At 49.3% G+C, this 15050-nt stretch overlaps 5 protein-coding genes across 9 annotated transcripts; 2 read left to right on the forward strand and 3 right to left on the reverse strand.

The window, feature by feature from the left end:
• Positions 1–315: 315 nt before the first annotated feature.
• Positions 316–1067, reverse strand: FOXG_17965 (uncharacterized protein; the record flags this gene model as incomplete). Its single annotated transcript, XM_018397994.1, has 2 exons — positions 316–332; positions 359–1067. 2 exons carry the CDS (start codon positions 1065–1067, stop codon positions 316–318), a joined length of 726 nt encoding a protein of 241 aa, XP_018233230.1.
• Positions 1068–2960: 1893 nt separating this feature from the next.
• Positions 2961–4661, forward strand: FOXG_00871 (uncharacterized protein). The gene is made up of 5 exons (XM_018377495.1): positions 2961–3238; positions 3302–3359; positions 3424–3557; positions 3608–3791; positions 3844–4661. Exons 1-5 carry the CDS (start codon positions 3182–3184, stop codon positions 4467–4469), a joined length of 1059 nt encoding a protein of 352 aa, XP_018233231.1. The 5' UTR covers positions 2961–3181; the 3' UTR covers positions 4470–4661.
• Positions 4272–5186, reverse strand: FOXG_00872 (uncharacterized protein). Of its 2 annotated transcripts, none has more exons than XM_018377496.1 (2): positions 4983–5186; positions 4272–4919 (listed from the first exon to the last, which is right to left on the reverse strand). In XM_018377496.1, exons 1-2 carry the CDS (start codon positions 5091–5093, stop codon positions 4710–4712), a joined length of 321 nt encoding a protein of 106 aa, XP_018233232.1. In that variant the 5' UTR covers positions 5094–5186; the 3' UTR covers positions 4272–4709. The 2 variants fall into 2 exon arrangements, with proteins under 2 accessions (XP_018233232.1, XP_018233233.1); XM_018377497.1 differs by having other exon boundaries at positions 4272–4913; positions 4983–5172.
• Positions 5187–5291: 105 nt separating this feature from the next.
• FOXG_00873 (DNA excision repair protein ERCC-5) lies at positions 5292–9267 on the forward strand. Its single transcript, XM_018377498.1, has one exon. The coding sequence runs from the start codon at positions 5481–5483 to the stop codon at positions 9183–9185; it is 3705 nt and encodes a 1234-aa protein (XP_018233234.1). The 5' UTR covers positions 5292–5480; the 3' UTR covers positions 9186–9267.
• Positions 9268–9310: 43 nt separating this feature from the next.
• FOXG_00874 (uncharacterized protein) lies at positions 9311–14087 on the reverse strand. Of its 4 annotated transcripts, none has more exons than XM_018377499.1 (7): positions 13662–14087; positions 13050–13499; positions 12829–12974; positions 12686–12779; positions 12406–12634; positions 9968–12354; positions 9311–9913 (listed from the first exon to the last, which is right to left on the reverse strand). In XM_018377499.1, the coding sequence occupies exons 2-7, from the start codon at positions 13231–13233 to the stop codon at positions 9813–9815; spliced, it is 3141 nt and encodes a 1046-aa protein (XP_018233235.1). In that variant the 5' UTR covers positions 13234–13499; positions 13662–14087; the 3' UTR covers positions 9311–9812. The 4 variants fall into 4 exon arrangements, with proteins under 4 accessions (XP_018233235.1, XP_018233237.1, XP_018233236.1 ...); XM_018377501.1 differs by having other exon boundaries at positions 13851–13959; XM_018377502.1 differs by having other exon boundaries at positions 9360–9913; positions 13629–13671.
• Between the last annotated feature and the right edge of the window lie 963 nt (positions 14088–15050).

A 15050-nucleotide genomic window follows, 5' to 3' on the forward strand; every position in this document is an offset into this window, starting at 1 on the left:
TTGTCCAGCCAAGTGCCAAGATATAACAAGACAGTCGATGCAAACTCGGAGCGCACTGCTATGCGCACTTTTTCCTCGCGACTCATGGGCTTAAAGCCAGATTTGCGGTCAATATCCTCCAATTCTTGCAACCAAACATTGTATTTGTACTCTTCCGAGGTCTCAAGATCCCTCAAGTGGGGTACAAAGGTTAGCATTGTGTTAGGAGTAAGAATATTCTTTTTGATTTCCACGTGATGAAAGCGGTATCTTGGAACACGCTCTTCATCTGTCTGGATGCGTACGATGCTGTAGTGATCCTCACGTTTGTTGTTCTTAAGCTTCGTGTGTTCCTGTTGAGAATATTAGCAGAATTCACCTGGACTCGTTTGGGACCCAAGTACTTTGGATTTGATTCTCATCGTTTCTCCCTTCTTGGACGGGACAGGTTTGTTTGTAAGTCCGGCGAAGAGGTTTTTGCCTGTGAGAACACGACGTTCATTAGGCTTGGTGGACTCAATGATATAAGAGGTCATGCGACTGTGTCCATCCTTGATATCTTGGCGAAACTGTGTCAGCTTTTCGGCAATAGCAGCGACATCCCATTCCTGCTTCTTAGGCGTTTGATATTTAGGAGATGCCGGTTTGGTTTGTTGCGTTGATTTTGAGGCGTCTTTTTCAGGCGTGGGCGTCACCTGACGAGATGCCAAGTTGGAGGCTGTAACACTAGACAGCTTTGCCATACTTTGGGCGTCATCAGAATTAGCCGTTATCGTGGTCACCTTCTGGCTCAGCTTGAGGACTGAAGATGCTGGGCGTGGCGGCTCAGCAGAGGCGGAGGGCTGTTTGTCCTGGCTGACGGCGGTAGAGCTCGTAGATCTATTCAACTTGGGCGGGCTGACGGGAGCGTTGGTTGATGATGGGCGCTCACTTGAAATAGAAAAATTGGGGGTGAAGCGCGCCGTAGTAGTGTTGTTGCGATTTAGAGGCACTAGAGAATGTGGTTCATAGTCTGAATCACTGTCTCCTGTCAAGTCGATGGTGTCAGGTTTTCCTGCGACGATGGCGACGAGATGAGGAGAAGCCATGGTTGCGGCTGATGACTTTGCCTCAAACTCTAAGGCAAGGTACAACCGCCGTATTGGTAAGGAAGGCGAACTGCCAAAGGTTTTCCTAGAATTGCCCCTCTCTATAGCCAGCAACTGCTACCATCCTGCACAAGAGGAGTCGCTGATGGACACCAAAAAAAAGGGGGGAAGAGAAAAGAAGATAGGTAAGGACTGCAATTCGTGCTGATGTTGCTGTGGAGAGCACCTTTGTAGATAATAAATGAGAGAAGGAAACACGAGTTTGTCGACCCAGCCAGAGACGCGTGTGGACAGATTAAATGTGCAAATTCGGCAGAAAATAGGAGCGAAATGCGCAAAAGAGGTCGAGGAAACCAAAGAAACTGAATACCAGAGAGTAAGATAATGGTATTATATACGACGGGTTTGTACAAAAGACACGAGTGCCCTCGATTGTCGGTTTGTTGTCGCTCGAAACTCAAACCAAGACAGAGATGAATAATTAGTTGAATGAGTGAATGAGTGTAAATTACACGCGTTGAGGAGTCTACAGGGGATATTGACAGGGGGTCGCGTTCATTAATCCGGCTTAGCGTGGTTGGATTGGTCATTACCTTAAGGTAAGGTGGAGGGCGATTTTATTTGTTCCCTCTATGAAAGCGAACCGTCATGGCACTGTTTTGTTATGATTGTAGATTCCATCCCGCTCACATATGAGTTTGACACATGTCATACTCTATTATAGTCGTTGATAATGCATCGAGGTTACTCAAACATGGTCCATCATAGAAGTTGGATATGTTGTGCCCTAACCACTAGTCCATGACAGAGCAATCGTGGAACATCCAAACTGAAAGAATCATAGATAATATCATACAAAATCAAACTGTATAGGTAAGTAATTTGATTTTACAAACATATTCCTTCATTTATCTCTTTTCCAGAGTTTTGATATGTCTTGTAGGTAGTTGGCTGCCTCACATGAAGATCACTTTAGTCAGGTTTGTGATTTATCGGAATTGCCGGATGCTAAACTGCGATCGAACTGGTCACTAAAAAACGAGCAAAAGTCGACGTAATTAAGGTATAGAAAGTATTGTCTTGGCTCCGGTAGTTTAACAACATATACTTGGCACCTTATTGAAACTTTTGATAGCCAATTACATCCAACCTTTCTGTATCTTATTCAATACAAATACCGGACTTGATATCATTTATACACTGCGCAGCCTCGTCAGATTAGTCCATACTGCTTCGAGAAAGTGCTCTCAGCTTCGGAAAAGACCCTGTTTCACGAAACGACTGACATCAAGATCGGAACTAACCCAACCACAACATGTGAAAAAGGCCCTTGTGGTAATTCGGTTTCTGGGCTGCCTCAATTACCCCTTGTCTCCTTTATCTTTCGGGCTGGAGACTGCCGGAGGATCGCTCAGTCTTAGAGCCCGTTCACCCACCCACTGACCTCCAAAAGACCCCAAACTTGTGCCTCGATATCGTCATATTTCATCTTAGACACTCACTAGCGTTGCGCTGGATTCGACCGAAGCTTGGTGGTCGTGAACCGCATCCGGGATAGGTAGTCCAGCTCTAGGGGGTCTCTCCGGATGCACAGGTGAGGATCCTTGGCGGAGGCCCGTAGAATGTAAGACGTAGACCTGAGACACGCTTGACGTAAGTAGCAGTACCTCGAGTAATGCTGCGATCACCAGGGGCTGCGGTGTAGACATACACTAGACGCTAGCGCCCGCCTGTATCGAAGACCTCACTCACTCGTTCTGACCCAAGTGGAGTCTTGATGACGTCGCTCTCAGCTCCCGCATCAAAAAAGGTGACGATCTTGGTTCTCCGCAGCAACAAACACCACCAGAGCCCAAGCCCAAGCCTTGCCCTGTTTCTGGCCTCCATCATATAACGTTCCCAGCAGCCCGGCCACGATCTTCTCTTCGTGTTTTCTCCGACCTCTTATCCTTGCTTGGTTCTCAGCTCTGCAGCTGTGATCTCCGTCTCCGTCTCCAACCCACGTTAATCCCCACCTGATATTATCTATTCCCTGCCTGTCCTTGCTGGACCCTTTTCTTGTCATCCATACTCAGCTCCACCGCTCGTCGCATTCATAAACAATAACACTCATCATGCATCGCACCTATTCTATGCGCCAGACCCGGGCGCCTACTGCCTCTCAACTCCAGGTGCGTATAATCGAAGCTTATGGCGCCACAACTCAATGCGACAGCAAAACTGACTTTGAGCAGAACCCCCCGCCACCTCCGTCGTCGACAAAATCCGGCCGCCTCTTCAAGAGCAGCTTCGGTAAGCTAGCATCACGCCACTTCGACTGTTAATTCCAACGGAACTAACAAGATCTTCCGTGTAGGACATGCCCTTCGCCGCAATGCTGGCGGTGCCTTTGGCCCGGACTTGGCCAAGAAGCTCTCCCAGCTGGTCAAGATGGAGAAGAATGTGATGCGAAGCTTAGAGACCGTTGCCCGTGAGCGAATGGAAGTTGCTGTATGTTTCCAAACCCCCAATCCTACGAAACCTTAAAACTAACTTGACAGCAACAACTATCCATTTGGGGCGAGGCTGGTGACGAAGATGTTTCCGACGTTACCGACAAGCTTGGTGTCCTCCTTTATGAGATTGGCGAGCTCGAGGACCAATATGTCGACCGTTACGACCAGTATAGAGTTACTATGAAGAGCATCCGCAACATTGAAGCTTCGGTTCAGCCTAGTCGTGACCGTAAGAACCACCCAACACCTAGACGGCGTATTGTCTACTAACTCCGACTTAGGCAAGCAGAAGATTACTGATCAGATCGCCCAACTCAAGTACAAGGAGCCCAACTCTCCCAAGATTGTCGTCCTCGAGCAGGAACTTGTTCGAGCTGAAGCCGAGTCTCTTGTTGCTGAGGCTCAGCTTTCCAACATCACTCGAGAGAAGGTGAAGGCTGCCTATACCTACCAATTCGATGCTCTCCGTGAGCATTGTGAGAAGGTTGCCATTATCGCTGGCTATGGAAAGCACCTCCTCGAGCTTATCGATGACACCCCGGTCACTCCCGGCGAGACCCGCCAGGCCTACGACGGATATGAGGCTAGCAAGGCCATTATCCAAGACTGCGAAGACGCCCTGACGAACTGGGTTACTTCCAACGCTGTCGTTTCTTCCAAACTCTCTACCCGCGCCCGTACTCTGTCTCAGCGACGTCGTAACAACATCCGCAACCGAGGTGAGGGTCACGATCTCTCCGGTCAAGATGTGCCCTTGAACGATGGCAGCTCCTGGACTGCTCGGGACCGTGATCTCGACAGCGACGAGGAAGAGGAAGAGGAGGATGCCCGAGGCTCCATTCTGGACAGCGATGGTGGTCTGAACGGCGAGTCTCGTGGACGCACACAGGAAGCTGTTGCCGCATAGAAAGTGCTCATAATTGGTGTGGCAAAGCACGGAATTCAGGCTATGTGAAAGAGGACGAGAGTGTGTGTTGCTTTCCTCACGTTCGGTAGTAATGATGGGAACGCAATCTTGGTTGTACAAGGCGTTGTGGGTAGCTTTAGGCTGGACGGGTTGCAAAAGGCTGAATGGGTACGATAACTTTCTTTTGCGGTAGCCTTGTTGTATTTTTAATTCATTAATATTATCTCTGTATCCGCTACATCATATGATGTTCTGATTCCTCATTTGACTCGCAAACTCCTCAACTTCCATCTTGGCAATGTGCTCCCCGGGTATGACAACCAGACCCAAGTAGCGAGATGTCATGTCGACCTTGACAGTTTCTCCATCTGCTTTCTCTGCTGCCTTTTCACGCTCCCTTGAAGATGGTTGCCGATATTCATAAGTGTGAGCCAGCACAATATTCTTGTCCTTTTGATGTCAGGTCAGTCGCTTACAACCAAGGCTCAGCAGCTGTAGGGTATTGAAACATACAGGGTCGGTGCATTTTAGAGCGCCCCAGAACAACCGACCATCGGAGGTGTACACGCGAAGGTTCTTGTTTAGAATACTGCTGAGGTATTCCCGAGCCTTTTCAGTGTCCATTTCCACTTAAGAGAGCTTGGTAGCCAGGGGTTTGAGGGCTGTAATTGTGGTATTGGCGAAGACGTGGGGAATGTGATGTTCATTGATTTTGTGAATAGAAAGGTTAGCGGTAACGGATTAGCGGCGATATATCGGCCCCACGCTGACGTTATAGAGGCTCGATGCTGAAGGCAACCGTGAACCTCTGATTGTTTTCTTAGATCTTGGACTTTCCATTCTCATCATTTTTATGTCAATCCAATTGTAGAAACGTCGACCCTCCCTTTTCTAAGCATTACCAGACAATGATCATTACTCCCATCAGACGAGGGCGTATCCCTTAAACATAAGGCCTTGTGCTTCTCTCTATTATACGGACTTGTATTGAATTCACGGTCATAGCCTATCATGGGTGTGACCGGTCTATGGACAGTTGTTCAGCCATGCGCCCGACCGACGAACCTCGCGACTCTAAATCGCAAGCGACTCGCAGTTGATGCCTCAATTTGGATATATCAATTTCTTAAAGCTGTGCGCGACAAGGAAGGCAATGCGTTGCGCAACTCGCACGTCGTCGGTTTCTTCCGTCGCATATGCAAGCTTCTGTGGTTTGGTATTCAACCAGTATTCGTCTTCGACGGTGGCGCACCAATTCTAAAGAGACAGACGATTCAGCATCGAAAGCGAAGACGCGAAGGCCGTCGTGAAGACGCCGTTCGAACGGCTGGTAAACTGCTAGCGGTGCAAATGCAGCGCATTGCGGAAGAAGACCATGATCGCAGGCGGAGAGATCGAGAACGTGATATATCTGCCCGGGAAGAGCAGCAACAAGAAGTGATTCCTGATGCCAGTCAACTTGTTTACGATGACGAAGCTCTCCTATCTCAAAATGAGAGACAGAAGGGAAGAACATTTCGAAAGCAGGACGCCTACCATCTCCCCGATCTAGATGGTGGCGGTATTGCGGCAATGGGAAAGCCAGATGATCCACGAATCATGAGTGTAGAAGAGCTGGAAGAATACGCGCGCCAGTTCCATGACGGTGAAGATATCAACCTTTACGACTTCAGCAAGATCGATTTTGATGGCGAATTCTTCAAGAGTCTTCCAGCTCCCGATCGATACAATATTCTGAATGCAGCAAGACTCAGGAGTCGACTGAGAATGGGTCTCAGCAAGGAGCAGCTGGAAGAAATGTTCCCCGATCGCATGGCCTTCTCCAAGTTCCAGATCGAAAGGGTCAAGGAACGTAATCACCTCACTCAACGTCTCATGTATGAAGTCGGCATGACTGGCACCGACCTGACACTTGGGGTAAATGCACGAGTTGCTGGCGAAAAGAACAGAGAGTATATCCTTGTAAAGAATGAGGGTGCTGAGGGAGGATGGGCTTTGGGTGTGGTCAGCAGAGACAAGGACGTTGGAGAGGCACATAAACCTATCGACGTGGATGCCATTCAAGTTCAATACCAATCCAAGGAAGATGAGGAGGAAGAGGAGGAAGATTTTGAAGACGTTCCTATAGAGGGTCTCAATCGACTCCCGAAACCTTCTCCAGCACAGGTTGCTAGCTACCAAGCAGCCCAGGATATAGCGGTACGACGGCGGCTAATATATGGTAACCATCGTCAAGAGTCCTCCCCACAGGGCGAGGAGTCACTCTTCGTAGGCGGGAATATCGGGAATACAGATGTGCTGTTTGAACAACCACCCGAAGAAGCGCTGCACGACGACGAAGAGGATGACCTCAACCGCGCAATAGCTATGTCACTACGAAATCAACATGGAGTTGGACAAGAGTCAGATCATGAGGAGGAGTTCGAGGACGTTCCCATGGAAGCTCCTAAATGGACACAAAAGTCGGTTGACGCACAAAAGCCCATCACAGCCAAAGGAGGCTCTATGATTGCTCATATTGTTAATAATAGAGCAAGCGCTGCGGTGCCCAGGCGCCAAGAGCGTGATACCGCTGCCGATAGCGACAGCGACGAAGATATGCAGACAATGCTTGCAAAAGCCAGGATGAAAAAGAAGCCTCAGCCAAAACCAAAGTTTGTACCCGTCGTTGAGAACAAGAAAAACCCATTTGATGGCCCGCTGCCGTTCCCGAAACTTGACTGGGGCTCTTCACTATTTGGAAAGAAGAAAGCTCCAGAAGCTGGACCAAACAAGAAATCTGAAGTTGCGGATGAAAACCCAACTGTTCTCAATGACGAAGAGGACGACATGGCTGGTGGGTTTGAGAGAGAACTGCAGGATGAGAATGCACCCAGACCCTTGCCGCCGTGGTTAACTGATGACACCGATATCCGGGAGTCGCTCAAGAAGCAGCAAGAAACAGAGCGTGAGATCAATAACGCAGACAGGCAGGCAGCTGAAGAAGAGGAGCGACTTTATCGCCGCAAGATGCAAGATCAGCTGATCCACATCGACTCGTCCTCAGATGATGATAGTGATGTCGAGGTTTTGGAAAAAGTGCCATCACCGAAGAAGCCTGCCCAGAAAGAGCCCGCTACCATTGACGTGGAAGATGAGACCGAGAAGATCAAGGAAACGTCTCTTCAAAACGAAGAGTCAGAATCGACAGAAAAAGCTTCAACTCTAACGCATGAGCGGGAGGATGCCCTTGAACAAGTTGCAGACAAGGCCGAGGAGCCGTCACCTGAAGCAGAGGCTCAAGGGCTTGCAGATCGCACAGTTGAAGAACCAACTGCACATTCAGCACAAGAAGATGGAGATAAGCCTCAAGAATCAGAATCACCCGAGCCAGAATTTGAAGATGTGGTACCCACCAATGTTGTGACCGAGGCCGCGGCAGAAAAGAGTCCTACGCCTATCTTTGAGGAGCTTCCTTCCATCGGTGTGCCAGCAGTGGAAGGAAACCAAGAACTGGATATCGACGACGACGGGCTCTTCGACGACGTAGAGTACGATGAATTCAGTGATCCTGGTGACGAAGAGCTTATGGCACAAATGGCCGAGGAAGCCGAAGAGCATGCCCGTTTCGCTAGTGAGCTCAATAACAAAACGGCCGAGCAAAACAAAGAGGACTATGAAAGAGAACTGCGCGCCCTACGAAATCAACAGAAGAAAGACCGTCGAGACGCAGATGAGGTCACTCAAGTGATGATCACTGAGTGCCAGGCTCTCCTTCGTCTATTTGGTATTCCTTACATCACCGCTCCTATGGAAGCTGAAGCTCAGTGTGCCGAGCTCGTCCGTCTAGGACTTGTCGATGGTATTGTGACTGATGATTCGGATACCTTCTTGTTCGGTGGCACACGAGTGTACAAGAACATGTTTAATAGCAACAAGTTTGTTGAGTGCTACTTGGTGGGCGACATCGAGAAGGAGCTCTCTCTGTCTCGAGAGCAACTTATCTCTCTTGCACATCTGCTGGGCTCTGATTACACTGAAGGATTACCAGGTGTCGGTCCCGTTACAGCTGTTGAGATTCTCTCTGAGTTTCCTGGCAAGTCTGGACTAGAGAACTTTCGCGAATGGTGGAGATCGGTGCAATCGCAGACACGCCCTAAGGACGCTGATGTCTCGACGCCTTTTCGCAAGAAGTTTCGCAAATCTCAAGGCACCAAACTCTTCTTACCACCAGGCTTTCCTAACCCGGCGGTTTATGATGCGTACCTACATCCAGAGGTTGATGACAGCAATGAGAATTTCCAGTGGGGTGTGCCAGACGTAGAGGGATTACGGCAGTTCTTGATGGCTACCATTGGCTGGAGCAAAGAACGTACGGACGAGGTCCTCGTGCCAGTCATCAAAGATATGAATAAGCGAGACCGCGAAGGCACACAGAGCAACATCACCAGATTCTTTGGTGGTAGTGTTGGAGTTGGAGCCAAGGAGGCATTTGCACCAAGACAGAAAGCCCAGGGAAGCAAACGTATGGCTGCAGCGGTAGATCGTCTGCGAGCAAATGTTGCAGACGAGGAGCCAAGGGGCGCTGAGAATGGAGGAAAGCGAAAAAGAGCATCAAGGAGGAACGCAGCTGCTCCGGTGGATGAAGAGGAATATGCTGAAGAAGTTGGCGACGAAGGAGATGAAGAGTCCACAAGCAGAGGCCGTGGCAAAGGTAAGAGAGCCAGAGCATCATAGACGATGATGGATTTATACCAAAGTATTTAGATTATTTGATCATAAATAAAGCTATTTTGAAATACTACTAGGAATTTACTCACAAGTACCTCTATGTATGGAGTTTCAATTTAGAATATTGAGCTCTTGTGGAATCTTCACTTTCGAACAGGTCATCACATTTATGACAAAATTGGCGAGTCTAAGGATGGTCCCCGAAGCAAGATATGTATAAGAAACGCTGGGTAAGGGGATTTGCTAGAATTTGGGCTGAAAAAACATATGAGTAAGTACAGGATTTCATGGCACTCGGAAAAGCCCAGTCCATAGTTTCTTGACCCCCTCGTTCTTCTCATGTAACTGTCAAGATTCGCTGCTTTTCTCTTCTTACATCTTCTAGTGGTATCATATGTCAAACGAGAAAGAAGAAACTCAAAAAATAAGAAACGAGGCCAGAGAAAAATGAAGAAAGCAAATCAGCGTCGGCTGGTATTAAACGTGTGCAAGGATTGCGAAATGTGTCTCGTAGATGTGTCACGTCGTCGCGATTGTTCGTATAAAGGACAGTCTGCGTCCATGCTGGCAATCAAGGAAGGGCATATTACAATTCCACCTTGGGCTGAGATCGCCCGCCTCGCTGGAAGCGGCCTAGTGGCGGGTGGCATTAGCCTGAGGACCATTTGTACCCTCCATGTTGTTCGTCAACTCGGCTACACGAGCCTTGATGCGGGCAACACGAGATTCAATAGCTGGAACATCGTGTTAGTTTACTACCGGGTATTAAGATTACCATGCAGACTTACTCTCTTCTCCACTTGTATCGTCGTCGCCATCTCCAGTTCTGTTGCTGTTACTGTACGATGGCCGAAGCTGATCATCAGGGCGAGTAGCGGCCCTCTCAGCAGCGTTCTTTCGAATTTGTGCCCACCGGTCTTGAACTCCTGGACCGGCACTGTGACTCAGCTTCTCCTCAGGCTGCGCTGGGCCTCCAATCTGGGGGGAATGGCGGGGCGATCGAGGAATAGGAGGAGGCGTTGCGTCGTCTTCATCATCCGAATCAGGAGCAAAGGCTGGCTGGTCTTGAAGAGGGCCTTGGTTGAACTGAGGGACAGCCTTCTGGGCAGGAGCCGAGTCCTTAGCATTGAGGGCTATCTGTGACTGGTCGATAGTGGGCTCCGCGATATCCTGGTTCTTCTGAGGTGTATCGACTCGCTGCACAGGTTCCTCCATTGGTGTCACAAACTCAGCAGCAGGTGTGGGGGTAGGCATGTCAGCCTCATCTGTTTGTGCGGGCTGAGGCACTGGGACACGCTGGATAGTGGCTGCAGGCTCAGGTGTGTCAGCTGGAGTAAGGGGCTTCTGCGCCTGGGGTTCTGGCGTTGCTTGGGTCTGGCGGAGGAACTCATGAACATTGGCGGCAGCGTCATCAGGCAGTTTGGAGCTTCTGTTCTTGCGGAACAACTTCCGGAAACCGCGGTTCTCCTTTTCTGCCTTCTGAAGTTTCTTCTTCTTGTTCTCAGGGCTTGATGGAGTAGGAGAAACCATATTCTCACGAGCCAAGTCCTGGGGCGCCTCGTCCTTAGGAGGCGGCACAGGGCTAAGAGGGCTGACGGGAAGCACTGGTTGAGGCGTGGGCTCTTGAACGGGCTCTGAAACCGGCTCGGGGGTTGGTGCCTGAACAGGCTCAGGTTGTGGCTGGACCTCGACGGGATGTTCTGGCTGTGGGAGGGGTTTCCTCGTTGTCTCGTTCGAAGTGGGCGAGAAAGTAGGCGAAGTGATCGGGGATGCCACGTCCTTAACGGGCACCTGTGGAGGCTGATCCGGGGCTTGTGTGCCACTGTTGGAAGCAGCGTCACCGTTCATGCTCTCAGATGGAATTGGTGATACCATAGTTCCACGACCCGCATTGTTGTTGGCCATGTACAGATCCTTAATCGTTCCCTTATCATACTTGGAAACCCACTTCAATGCTGATGAAGCCTCGCCAATGATTGTAGGCTGAAGGGTGAGAACACTATTAGTCTTCTCTGCCATGAGCTCGGCATCAGTTCGACCACGTCGCTGGTACAGGGGCTGTTGAGCTAGCTTCTTTCCTTGCTGTTCCTGCGCACGAAGCTGCGCGGCCTTGGCTTGGATTCTGGCGTGAGTATCGGGACCTATGCTGGCCTTGCTGGTGCCCTGGCCAATGTTCTCGACTGACTTATTGGCTGTCGACTTCCGTCGGCCGAGGCCCTTCCCACGTTTTGTCCAGCTGAAGAGACCCTTCTTCTCTGCAATATACGCACCCTCCTGAGGTTCAGGAGCTGCGCCGGCAACCATTTCTTCCATCACGAGCCAACGGCCACTAGTAATCTTGGTTTCGATGACGGCGCATCGTCCGAAGGCCGACTTGCGCTCTGCAGTCTCCTCAGGGGCAAGACTGGACATCCAAACCCACCAGAACGAATCGTCCAGCAAAAATGTTGCAATACTTGCGAGCTCCCCAGGCTCAAGCGAGTGATCATGTTCAAGCCTTGGTCGATGCGATTGAGAACTTTGTTGTCTCTGGGTTTCGAGGGGAGGCAGAACCTTGTCAGGGGGTAGAAGCAAGTTTGACCGAGCAGGCTGGTTTTCATCCACGAATCCCGAAGAAAGAAAGTCGGCCCAAGACGGGGTTGTCGGTCTACCAAGTCCGTTACCAGACGCAGGGGTTCTTCGCAGAGCGGGTGGCTGGCGTTTGTAGGTCAAAGCACTATCGTCGTCGTCGTCATCCTCATCCAGTGTAGAAGAGAAGCCAATATCCTCGAATCGTGACCAGGAGGCGTCGCGCAAGCTTGTAGAGTGCTTTGAGCTTGAAGCTTGTGACTGATTGGCACCAGAAATAGCCTTGAGAACTCGGCGGCATTCGTCCGTCAAAGCCTGCACAGGGTCGTCGTACTCGGAAAACTCTTGTAATGCGCGGTCCGAATCACGATATTGGAAGTGGTTCGCTCTCCGAAGGAGCGCAAAAGGAGTTGGCGATACAGTATCCACAATCATGACAACTTTGTTTGTGGTTGACATCATAAGAGAAGGTCGTTGAGGAGGATACTCGGTTTCCTGAAGTAGTTTCTGGAGGGATCTGGGAAGCATCGTAATGCCAGTGACGTTTTGCTCGGGTGAGAGGGATCTGAGGAAAGCGAAGAACATATGGCTTGTGGCATCGGCGGCACTAGTTTCTGGATAAGCAATCGCGAGCATCACAAGTCTCAGGGGTACTTACCGAAGCCAAGCATCATAACCTCCTTCAAAACCCTTGTTAGTATCTTTATGTTCGAATGCCCACCATGCTGCCATTCGTGAAAGCTTTCGTCCACCCAGGCCATTGGACTTTCCGTGCGCTGCAACAGCGGCCAGTAGGTCGAAGAAGTCGAAGATAATGCGCTGACGGGCACCATTCTCAACACTGATAGGAATGAACGTCTTGAAAGAGTCTCGGGCCATGTTCGAGTCTATAGAAATTAGTTAGTATAGCAGGAAACCCAAGATGTAGAAGCGCATACCAATTTCTCCCACTTTGAACAGTTCATACGCATCCCAACCAACGATACCCCCCTGGATGCGACTCCAGCACCACTTGGCAACTCCAGAAACCACCTATTTCGATATTAGTTGCGATCATGCCCCTCTTTCCGCATGTACTGACCATAGGTTCTGTCATGCGGAGTTCTTGTGTCAATTGTTCGCCCCGTAAATTGGCATGGGATTCGAAGAAATGGCGAATAAAGGAACGAACAGCGCTGGGATCGGAGGTGGGACGGTATGGCAATAAGAGGAAAGGGTGATCGAGACCTGGTATGACATGGCGATCAGTATGCTGTACACACAAAGATACATATTTTGTATTTCATGTGATAGTTGACATACCTCGAGCTTTGAGCTCTTCTGTGCAACATCGGATCAGCTCGTGAACTTCTTCAGGCTCAACATATGTGCGTGCCCAGGCGTCTGTCCATTGTGGTTTTTGTGGTAGCTGTTGTGCAGAATCGTTTGCGCCTTTCTTTTTGGACTTGCCATCCTTGCCCTTGAGGCGAGAAAAAAGGCCTGCCATTATGGGTGATGGCTATAGAATGATAATTCGAAATCGAGAATTAAACGAAACCGCAGCGAAATCCCATGCGCTGGATATAGGAAAAGTGACGTCGGGTCGAGTCGAAGCAGATCCCAAATAAAGGGGCGGTGATCTTTCAGGAGATGCCTTAAATAGGGTAGCAGCTAGGTATTCGTGATAATCTCCCCAGCTGAAGTTGTAAAAAGCAAGGTTTTGGTGGTTTTTCGATAAGAGAATTGAAAAGAAACGAATCGAGGACCGAGAACCTTTTGGTGAAAAGAATTAGCAGGAATAAAAATGATGACGATGTCGCTTGTTGAAGATGCTGCTGCACGCAGGACAAGGCGAGACGTGTAAGTCAGGGAAGGTGGGCATCGGGCAGTTTTGATGCGCACCTGCGGCAGATGAGCCAAGTTGGGTGGGCGTACAGATAAAATTAGTAGGGGACCCTTTTTCCCCTCTGCACCTCAGTTATTCAGAGGTTAACACAGAGATTGGCTACTGGGTATCGAAACGAAACAGAGAGAAGAAAGAATGGGAAAAGGAGGGGCTCAAGAAGCCAGGGTTCAGAGAAAATAGATGAATATGGAAAAATAGAAAGAAAAGTTGAATCATACAAGAGGAGAAGGTAAAGAGGAGAAAAAGCGACTCTCTAGTCTAGATGAGACGACAAAATGAGAATTGTGAGGGTGACAGTGAGATGGGGGGACGCGCTCAGGGGGCGACTGGGATGCGCGACCAGGTTCATGATGGATTGGATGGTACGTACAAATGGAAAAAAAGAACAAGAGCACTAAGATTGGGAATTGGGCTTCTCGCTGGGATGAGAGGATAGAGAGCATGAACAAGAGGACATGGGGCGGGTAGGGGGTTTGGGGGAGGGGGGCAATATGGATGTGATGGGCGTGCATAGATTGAGTTATCATGGAGATGAATAGTTTACAGATCCAACAATATTTAACAATGTGGCTGAATTGTATGAGTTGCTTGGTTGATAGTTGAATCAAATCTACAGCCTCTTATTGTAACAACGGTCATGCTGTGCAACACGATATCTTCAGAGACAATACACAACACATAACTGTACACTGTAACAATGAGGCTGAGAGTCATGACACACGAGTTCAAAGCAATTCATTGCCCTCAGCCTTGAGTTTCCTGGCCCATTCCAGTCCATTTCAAGGGTCCTTTAGGTAAGAAAAAGAACTCGCCAAGTTTCTTATACAAGAGACTCTTCTGAGGATAATCACTTTGCCTAACCTGAGGATATCTCTATAAACTAACCATAAAGTCTTCACCATCTTCTCATGTCATTTCCCCAATAACAACCTTGATTTCTCTCCCGTCCCTCGAACAGAAATTATGAGAGTCACAGCAAGGTACACACCAAACACAACCATTGGATCAGCTAGCACTAGCAGACGGGACTCAGCCGTTGCACAAGGCCAAGGCTTTACTAGACGAGTGGATCTCCACGTTCCTGAAAGTTCTGCTTTTTAATTACATCGAGCAAGCGGGCTGCCCGTGTAATTAATTAATTGGATGGCCTCATGGACCACCAGCGACCTTTTATCGCACCAGCTTGCTCCGGTCACAGTTTCACCGGTCGATAAATGGCTTGTAGAACCCTTCAACACGGGTCATATCGTCAATAGTCTCTGAATATGCAGGTGACTTGAGTTCCTGGCAGCATATTCAGTAGAGGTTAAGCTTCATCAAACGAGATCCAACTTGGGATGATGGACAGGGGTAATTACCGCCAGTGGCCCCTACAAGCGTGTCATCTTGGCGCTATGGTTGGACGCCAAAGCTTTTAG

The sequence above is a fragment of the Fusarium oxysporum genome, chromosome 1, assembly GCF_000149955.1.
Source record: "Fusarium oxysporum f. sp. lycopersici 4287 chromosome 1, whole genome shotgun sequence".
Lineage (NCBI taxonomy): Eukaryota > Fungi > Ascomycota > Sordariomycetes > Hypocreales > Nectriaceae > Fusarium > Fusarium oxysporum.